Source organism: Dromaius novaehollandiae, unplaced genomic scaffold (assembly GCF_036370855.1).
Source record: "Dromaius novaehollandiae isolate bDroNov1 unplaced genomic scaffold, bDroNov1.hap1 HAP1_SCAFFOLD_31, whole genome shotgun sequence".
In the NCBI taxonomy this organism is placed as follows: Eukaryota; Metazoa; Chordata; class Aves; order Casuariiformes; family Dromaiidae; genus Dromaius; species Dromaius novaehollandiae.
The window spans coordinates 3,761,401-3,771,032 of record NW_026991289.1 but is presented as its reverse complement, the minus strand read 5'-3'; the positions used below and the strand labels follow the sequence as shown (position 1 = coordinate 3,771,032).

The following is a 9,632-nucleotide window of genomic DNA, read 5'->3' as shown; positions in this document are numbered from 1 at the left end:
CCAGAAGTGCAATGGCTACAGTGAGTCGTGATGCTCAAGCACTTGCCTTCAAGTCAGCAGGAAATACTTCATGGGTCATAGCTGAGACTCAGCTTGCAAAGCTGAAGTTGTTTTGTGCAGATAACTTGCAAGGCCCCTCAGAATTAAGTTCCTCACCTTTCCACATGCTCCTCTCTGCTCTAAGGGAGTCATTTCTGACCTGACAGTTCAGGTGTCCAACTCAGCTGGGCACATTTTCCAATGTGTCACTGAGCTGGTTGAGGCCTGCAGGTTCTGAAGCTCCTGCCCGATCAGCTCGGGCACAGCCTGAGTCTTAGCTCACTTGTGGAGAGGAGATTCCTGGACAGTACTGAGAACAATTTCTTGGCACAGGCAATCAGTGAGCAAACAACAGCTGGACTCTGTCAGTCACAAGCAAAGCAGAAGCAGATGGAGATGTAAAGGTTGAGGGCAGCCATGGCTGCAATGAGCATGAGATGGTGGAGAAGTAAGACAAGAAGCAGAATCACAACCCAGGACTGAAGGAGAGCCGACTTCAGCTTGAATCCTGCTTGGCAGGATCCCCCAGGAGACTTCCCTGGAGGGCAGAGGGGCCATGAGGGCTCTGTAAAGACAGACTAGGCAGGGGAAGAGAGGACAGAGAGGCAGAAGAAGAGAGTGGAAAAATGCCAATTTGAATGCAGTAGTTCTCAGAAGAAAGTTTCTCCATTCAGTGTTGCCAGGAAGTATATCATGAAGAATAAAATATACATATATAAAAACATGTAAACTCACATAGAGTAATTACTGTAGTGCTCAAATATGGCCAGAAGAAAGAAATAAATTATCAAAAATGGGAAAAAAAAGTTTTGCTACACTTTTCAACTTTTTAAACTTCTTTGTGTTGTTATTGCCCTTTGTTGTTTGGTTCTTTTTTGATACACTGGTCTTTTGGGGAGATTCTTTTTCTTTTCCTTTGGTTTTTTTTTTTTTTTTTTTGGAAAGGAGAAGTGATTTTCAGGGCTGGGGTGGGATGCAGTCCCAGGGTCCTGGACATATGGTGCCATTGCAGGTGCCCTGGTCCCCTCTGCCCAGTCTCCATCTGCAGCTCCGAGGGGCTTCGGTCTCCCGCAGGTCCCCTGTGAGAGCTGCCAGGCCCAGGCAGGACCCTCAGAGACATGAGGGACACTCTCCCATGATGAGATACTGGAAATTTTGAGGAAGGGTATGAATCTCAGGAGAAGAAATGTGGATCTGCCTGCTAACTCACGTTTCCACTGCTCTGTCTTATGCCGTGGGTATAATCTCAGTAACCTTGTTAAAGAATATTGAGCTGAAACTGTCTAGAGGTAGCTGCATAGCACAACTTATATAAAACTTCCTTAGCATGAGTAGCTATATTTGTTGAAGCCTTAGGCCGCACTTAGATAAAATAATGAACTTTCTTACTGAACTAGGTAAAAAGGGCCTGAGAGCTGGTTCAAACTGGAATGATAAGGGAGTTGCAAGCAGTTTGCATTCCTGTCAAAAGGGAGGATGTCAAGGCTTTGAAGTGAGGCCTGCTTGGGCGCTGGGACCCTGGGGAGCAGGGCCTCCTCTCGCCGCTGAAACAGTGTTGATTGGGGGGGGAGTCTGGACTATCTCAGGGTCTGGATTATATTCCCTTTGTCTGGACCTTGGGAGATAACACCTACTGTCACTGCTGGGGCAGTGCTAATTGCTGGAACAACACCTCTCTGTCAGGGCCTTGAGAGATAAGGGCAAGACCCGAAGAAAGAAGACACATCTGTCAGCAGAAACCGCAACAGTAAACAGCCTACTTAGGGACAGTGATAAGACCCAATAAGGAGCAGGAGACCCCAGACCAAAATATTACTATTGGTCCAAACTACCGCGTGAGGGGTGGAGAGCTCAGATTGGAGAGTATAATTGCCCAGGGATTTCTTTGCTCGGGGTCCCTCTTCGGAGGCCCCCGCTTGAGCTGTAATTACTGCATGCACGTCATTAAAATTTAATTATTTAATTTGCTTTGATTTGGCTCTGAACTTTTCTGTTGGAACCTAGGGTCGGGCCCTGTTATGGTGGCCAACAAGCCTAATTTCCATAACAACCTTTCACATATTTCCACATGTCCTGATTAAACTGATCATTTCTAAAGGCATCTTTGCATCAGACAATCTGCACATAGGCACTTTCCATAGTTTCCCAATTTTCCTCCTCCCCTTGCTCTTTATCATTCAGATAGCTCTCAACTCTCCAGTTGCTGCTCTGAGCTTCTGGGATTCTGAAGCTTGCCTCGTCTTTCAGCAGGCTCATTGTCTCTTAAACTCCTTCACTGTGTGTCTATCCAGCCTTTCCTATCTATTTGTCAAGAACATTTCCTTGTAGACTCTAGACCTCACTACAGGCAACGTGGAGTTGACATAGAGTTGAGGACTGTATTTTATTTCTTATGAAACTGGATAATGTTTATTTTCGTTTGATTGCAATTAAGACAAACCCTTCTGTGCCTGTTTGCAGCTAGTTCTCGAAGGAAAGCAGGTGGGAATTGATGCACATGAACTGTAGCATTCAGCTACAGCCTTGAGTGGAAAAAGGTTAGATTTTAACAGGAGTGCTCTAAGTCCCCAGTGGCTGATGAGGGAACTGGCAGGGCTGGGGAGCTGGGGAGGAAGGTTGTCCATACATGTCTCCTATCAAAAATAGTGCTTTTCCTACATGTCCAGACTTTGTGGGTCAGTGTGAATTGGAGAATGTGGGTATCGCTTATTCTGAAAACTGAGGGATAAAGAAAGCTTCAGAAGCAGACATCTTTCTTTTTCAGGTGTTCATTGAAATCTGCCTAATTTCAATACTCTCCTGAAAGTTTCGCAATTAGCCACACAAGAATTGACAAAATGAGGAAAATTATGGAAAGATGCATGGCTCCTTAGGGGTTTTTGCATTTTAATGACCCCTCGGCTGTATTTGGTGCTCAGCCTGCAAACCTCAGATGCTGAGAGGAGACTGAACAAACCTCTCCAGAAGTTAAATACAGAAGAAAATTCCAAGTTTCTTGGAGCGTTAACAGGTCCCACTGAGGGTCATTACCAAGAAAGTCTCCCCAAGGGCTGATTAGAGCAGAAAGTTGGAGGCCCTGATTGCAGGTAGGCAAAGGCAATGTGCAGGTGGCTCAGGTGCCGAGCCAACCTTGATGTGTGTTACCAAGCAGAGCAGCCAGGCACTGACAGCCAACCCCTGGGTAGGGTGATCCTGGGCAGTGTGAGGGTGGGGGTGTGCAGGGCTGAGTGCAGGACCATGATACGGCACCTCCTGGGCTCCCAAGGGACAAGGAGGCAGCAAGGCCACAGTGTTTTGAGGAATGACATCTTGTGGGCCTCAGTGGCAGAGGCACCCAGCCATCACCAAGAGGACAAAGACCTAGTTCTGTTAGAAGCTTTCAACCCTGGCAGTGCCTTTGGCCATCTTCACCTCAGGCTGTCCTATGCTTTCCCATGCCTGTGTCTGTTTCCTTGCAGACTGTAGACACCCAACCTGCTTCCCCACCTTGTTCTCACCCCGGGATCTCCCGACCTCTCCTGCTGTCTTCCTGTCCTCACTTGCTTTACCTTGAAACACAAAGCCAGGGGCTGATCACAGGCTCCCTCTGGGTGACCTGTTGCACCACAGCACTACCCTACGAGTGACATTTTCTTTTCCTATAGTCACATCTAAACCCCACAAGCTACTCTTTGTGGCTTTTTCCCCTTTTCATACTGTTTCCCACTACCAAGAAAAGCTCCATCATCTCTGAAACCACCCTTCAAGCAGTCACAGGCTCCTGCTCTACTGCCCTTTGCCTCCACATCAGCAGGCTAAAGAAGCCCAGGTCCCTGAACCTCTACTCATGGACTGGGTCATTCCTGCCTAGGCACAGGACTTAACACTTCTCTTGTAAATCTTCACAGGGTATCTGTTGTCCGAATCACCCGAGTTTCTCAAGATCCTTCTGGACAAAAGCTCCTCTGTGTCAAAACAAAAAAGCACCCCCACACACACACCAAAATAAAAAACAAGAAATCACCAGCACCAAAGAGTTAAGGGTAATCAGGAGTGGGCTGACTGTAGGGGAAGGGATTAGGATGGTAAGAGAGACACACTTAGAAGGGGGAAAAGAAAAAAACAAGGAGATTAGAAGTGAAGCAAAGCATTGGTCATGGCTGTCTTGGGGATTCCTGCCAAGAAGCCCTGCATCTGAACAATTCTGCCTGGAGGAGCACAAGAAAGCTGGCCTACTTCCACTGTCACAGGGAACCTGCATGTTTCCCTGACATCAACAAGAGAAGATCGAGAGTGGGATGAATCACAGACTCCTTCAGGGTGGAAGGGACCTCAGGAGGTTTCTAGCCCAGTCTCCTTGCTCACAGCAGGGTCAGCTCTGGGGTCACACCAGGTTGCTCTGGCCTTCATCCACTCTGGTCTTGGAAACCTCCAGGGGAGGAGACCGCACCGCCTCTCTGGGCAACCATTTCCAATGTTTGACCATCCTTGCAGTGGAAACCTTTTCCTTATGTCCTGCACGAATGTCTCTTCTCTCAACTTATGCCCATTGTCTCTTGTCCTCCCCCCATGCACCCTGGTGAAGAGCTGGGCACCATCTTCTTGATGACCTCCTTGTAGCCATTGGAAGGCTGCCCTGGGATCCCTCCAAAGCCATCTCTTCTGCAAACAATCAGTAATGAGACCTGCGGAGAAAGCAAGAAGAGATCCCATGGATCCCCAGAAATTGCCCCTTGGCTGGAAGGGCTGTCTCAAATCCTGATGCCCTGCACACCATGAGGGCTATCAGGAAAAGACCCTCCGTCCCCCAGGTGCTGCTGGTTGTGGAAGAACGCCCTTGCCAGAGTGGGGGCAAAATCCACCTGTATTTGGAGATGTTTACCGGTGGGCCTCCTTGCCTGTATTCCCCCTCCTTTGATTCATTTCTACTTTCTTCCTCCCATTCTCCCACAGAAATTTATTTGACTCTGGGGTGTGTGTCATGAGCCCCTGTCATGAATAATCCAAGGAGGTTGTATCCAGCCCCATGGCTCAGGGACTGGGATTCTTGGCACCTCAGGAGGGACACTGCCACTTGTGTTAAAGAAGAGCAAACTGAAACTGTCTAGAGGTAGCCGCTTAGCACAGCTTCTATAAAACTTGCTTAGCATGAGGAGCTAAATTTGCTGAAGCCTTAGGCCGCACCTAGATAAAATAATGAACTTTTACTTAGTCCAGTAAGAAAAGGGCCTCAGAGCTGGTTCCAGCTGGGAAGATAAGGGAGTTACAAGCAGTCTGCATTCCTGCGTCTCACACTCCCAAAGGGAGGGTGTCAAGGCTTTGAAATAAGACCAGTGCAGGGCATTAGGACCTTGAGGGGCAAAGCCTTAGCTCACTGCTGGGGCAGTGTTAGTTGTTATGATTTAGAATCACCTCCTCCTCCTCCTCTGGACTTTGAGAGACAACAGTAAGACCCAGCAAGAAACAAAGGTACAATCGTCGGCAGAAACCACAACAGTAAAGATAAGGAAGAAAAAGAGCCTGCCTAGGAACAATGATGAGATCCAATGAGGAGCAGGAGACCCCAGACCTAAAAATTACTATTGGTCTAACTACCGCGTGAGGGGTGGGAAATTTAAGTTGAAAAAACTATAATTACCCAGGATTTTTTTTTGTTGGGGTCTCTCTTTGGAGGCACCCAGCTCGAGCTGTAATTATTGCACGCACGTAACTAAAATTTACTTATTTAATTTGTTTTGATTTGGCTCTGAATTTTACTTGCGGGAACCTAGGGTCGGGCCCTGTTATGGGGGCCGACAAGCCTAATTTCCATAACAGTACAGTCAGAAAACAGCATTGTTGTTGTAACAGACACACCTAAAAACAACGTTCCTGTGCTACGAGACGCACCAAAAAAACAGCGTTCTTGTTCAGAGGCCCACCACAAAAACAGCGTTCTTGTTCAGAGGCCCACCACAGAAACAGCATTCTTGTTCGAAGAGAGCCACCAGGACAAGTGCTGAAAAAATCCAGCAAATTCTCTATTTCCCAGGCAACTGGCAGATGGAAACCCTGCCTCGCACACTGATAAAACTGGTTTTACCCCAGCTCAGAGCTGGGACTACGGCAGGAGCAGGCTCCGAGCGCTCCTCTTCTCTGGGGGCTTCCTGCCACCTTCACAGCTTTTTGCAGCACGTCGGAGCCAGGGAGCAGATCCAAGGCACAGTGAGACAAAAGCCTGAGCCCCCTGACCTGCCCCCGGGTGCCCACCTGCACCCCGCAGCGCCTGAGCACCCAAACAGAGCGGGTTTAGCCTCGAGCGGGGCGTCAGGTGCTGCTGCTCCCGGGCTGTGGGAGCCGAGGGGACTTGGCGGCGTCCCGGAAGCTGCAGCGAGGAGACGGCAGGCGCTCGGGCGGGCTGGGCCCCCGCTGCCCACACTGCCGGGTCCGGCCGCGGCTCCTCGCTTACCAGGATGGAGCGCTTAAATGGCGGCATTGCTTCCTGCAAAGACAAGAGAGGAAAAAATCAATACAGGCAGAGGTGTGGGGGGCGGGGGGGTACCCCCGTGCGCGCCCTGTCCTGCAGGTCCCAGCCCCACGTCGCCGTCCCCCATGGGAGCTGCGCTGCGGGGCTAAATCCCCCCTCCCAGAGCCAGGGGAGCAGGCAGAAGCCCCCGAGGACCCAGCCGCAGTGCCCGGCCAGCCAGCAGCCCCATGGCGGGTGCCAGCCTGGTATCGCACTGGGCCGGGGCCCCCCGCCCCGCTCCCAGCACCAGCTCTGACCCATTCCGGAGCTGCTGGATGCCCTGTCATGGCCTGTGAGAGAGGAGCGGCAGTGAGCCCCGGCCCCGTGCCAGTGGCACTGCAGGTCCCACACCAGCCGCGGGCAAAGCCGGGCCAGGGCAGAGCCCGCTGGGCCGGGACCCGGCCCTGGAGCCGCCTCACAGGCGCCAGGAGCAGAGGGCAGCGCCCGGGCACCTCAGCCTGCAGCGGCGGGACGCCAACCCTTTCCCTGCCCTGCAGCCGGGGAAAAGCTGTGGGGCACGGAAGAGGGGAGATGGGGGCAGGCGGGGGACGGGACGCGCCAGCCCCACGGCCGCCAGAAACCAGAGAGCAAATGCTGCCCCACTGCCAGGCGCGGCCTGGGACGGAGCGGCCCCGGCACTCACCTTTGGCGATCGCGTACCCCTGCTCCTTCCTCCCTGCGGGAAGAAAGAGGCATCAGGCCACGCGGCCCCTCACGGCCCGGCTCTGCTCTGGCCCCAGGGCTCCGGCTCGAGCCCCTTCTCCTCCCGGCCTCCCTCCCCCCGCCTCCCCAGCCCTGGCGCTTTACCCCATCTGCTCTTCTAGACCACAAAGCCGGCAATTGCCGTGATGACGACGACCACAGCGATGACCGCCCTGAGGACAACAGGCAGCAGGGAGCTCGGCGGCTCTGGAAGAGAGTGGGGCCGGGAGCGGGGGCCGGGAGCTGCCCCCAGCGGGCGCTCCACGAGCTCTGGCCGCCCGCGCTCACCCCAGGAGAAGAGGCCGGTCTCCGGCAGGCTGGCGTGCTCCAGGCGGCACTGGTACTTGTGCTTCTCTGCAGGGAGGGCCTTGATGCTGGCCCAGGCATGGTAGGTGCCGTCGCCATTGGGCGTGACACTGCCCTGCTTGGTCTCCTGGGCTTGGACGCGGCCCTTTTTCAGCCAGCTGATGCTGATAGGCTGCGGGTAGAAGCCGTGAGCCCGGCACGACAGGGTCACGAAGCCGTGGCTCTCCTTGGCCGACACTCTCACTGCGGGGCGCTCTGGGGAGATGGCGCGAGGGAGGGAGGTCAGGCAGCTCGCGCCCAGGCCCGGATGCACACGCCGCACCGCACCGCCAGCAGCGCCCTCGGGTGCCTGGGCCCAGCGCCAAGCCCGGGGCCCGTCCCCGTGTCCGGGGGGGTCCCGCCTTGCCCTCACCAGTGCGGCCCTCCCGTATTCCACATATCTCTGCAGCCCCTCGATGCAGCTGTTCTCCAGGTAGTGCTTCCAGCGCTCAGGCTCATTCTCAGCCTCCCACTTCCTCTTCGTGATTAGCGCAGCAGCATCCGCCGTGACGAATGTCAGCGTGTCCTTGTCAAAGGCGATGAAGTCCTTCCCGTCGTAGCCAAGCTGCATAAACCCCCGGGTCCCGCCATCCTCCAGGAGGTCACAGCCGTACGTGCGCTGCACTGTGTGATACCCTGAGACACAAGCAGGGAGACGGGGGCTCAGGGGCAGCACAGAGGCTCGGACCCGGCACCCAGCGCAGGGCCGGGGGCACCCCAGCCCCGCAGCCCCCAGCGCTGATGGCGAGCGGCTGCCGCCGGGAGCCCCGGCCCGGCCCCTGGAGCCCCGGCCCGTGCTCACCCCTGCTCTGGTTGTAGCGCTTCTGCAGCGTGTCCAGGTACACACGGAAAGTCTCCTGACAGTCCTGATTGATCCGGGTCTCCTCGTCCCAGTGGTCCTGACCCTCCTGCTCCATCCAGGCCGCGCCCGGCACCACTCTCTGCGTCTCGCTGTCGTAGCGATCGATGAGCTCTCCGTCCACGTAGCCCACGGAGACGAAGGCAGGCAGCCCCGGGCTGGGCTCCGTCACGGTGGTGTTGAAGTAGCGCAGGGAGTGGGGGCCTGCGGGGACATGGGGTGCAGTGAGGGGCTGGGGCGGGCACATTGGGGGGCATCTGGGGGATCAAGATGTCCCAGGGGGACAAGACGGGCGGGTCGGGGGGGCAGCATGTCCCAGGGTTCAGGTCGGGGGGGCAGCACGTCCTGGGGGGGCAGGTTGGGGAGCTCCGGGGGGGCAGCACAGCCCGAGGGGGTCCAGGGGGGCAGCACGTCCCGGGGGGCAGGTCGGGGGGGCAGCACCTCCCGGGGGCGGTTGCAGGCCGGTCCGTGGGGCCGCTGACGGGCAGCCCGGCGGCAAGGGGGGGCAGAGGGGGGCTGGGGTCCCCGCCCGCACTCACCACTCGCCGCCGCCCCACCGCCCCCCAGCAGCAGCAGCAGCAGCAGCCCCGGCCCCATCACCCGCCCCGCTACCACCTCCTCGCTGCCATCGCCGTCGCCCTCATGTAGCGCCGAAGCCCACAGGGGCCACGCCCTCGCACCACCATTGGCTCCACTGCGGCACACCGCCATTGGCTGCGCTCTGTCCCACCCGCCAATAGCGGCTCGCGTCGACCCAGGCGTCACCAGGCGCTGGGCAGATCCTGGCGCGGCAGGTTGGGAGAAGCGACAGCGAGGGCGCGCGCAGAGGGCGCTGCGCAGGGCCGAGCTGCGGCTCCCGCCCCGCCTTGTCGTGCAGCCATTGGCCCCGCCGGCGGCCGCCCGCCAATGGCGCGGCGCGGCAGTGGTGACGCCACCGGGCGCTGGGCAGATCTCCGTGGAGCGCGTGGTGGGCGGGAGCGCAGAGGCGATGCGGGAGGATGAGGACGATGTGGGGATGGAGACGATGTGGGGACGGGGACACTGGGGGGACGGGGATGATGTGGGGATGGGGATGATGTGGAGATGGGGACGATGTGGGGATGGGATGCCGTGGGCATGGGGACGATGTGGGGATGGAGATAGAGTTGGCTCTGTCACAGGGGCAGGGGGACACTGTGGGGATGGGGATGATGTGGGGTTGGG

The 9,632-nt window shown here is 56.0% G+C and overlaps 1 protein-coding gene across 1 annotated transcript; it reads right to left on the bottom strand.

Moving 5' to 3' along the window:
• Positions 1–7,343: 7,343 nt before the first annotated feature.
• Positions 7,344–9,026, bottom strand: LOC135325577 (class I histocompatibility antigen, F10 alpha chain-like). Its single transcript, XM_064503677.1, has 5 exons — positions 8,969–9,026; positions 8,373–8,633; positions 7,944–8,206; positions 7,514–7,784; positions 7,344–7,432 (listed from the first exon to the last, which is right to left on the bottom strand). Exons 1-5 carry the CDS (start codon positions 9,024–9,026, stop codon positions 7,344–7,346), a joined length of 942 nt encoding a protein of 313 aa, XP_064359747.1.
• Positions 9,027–9,632: the final 606 nt, after the last annotated feature.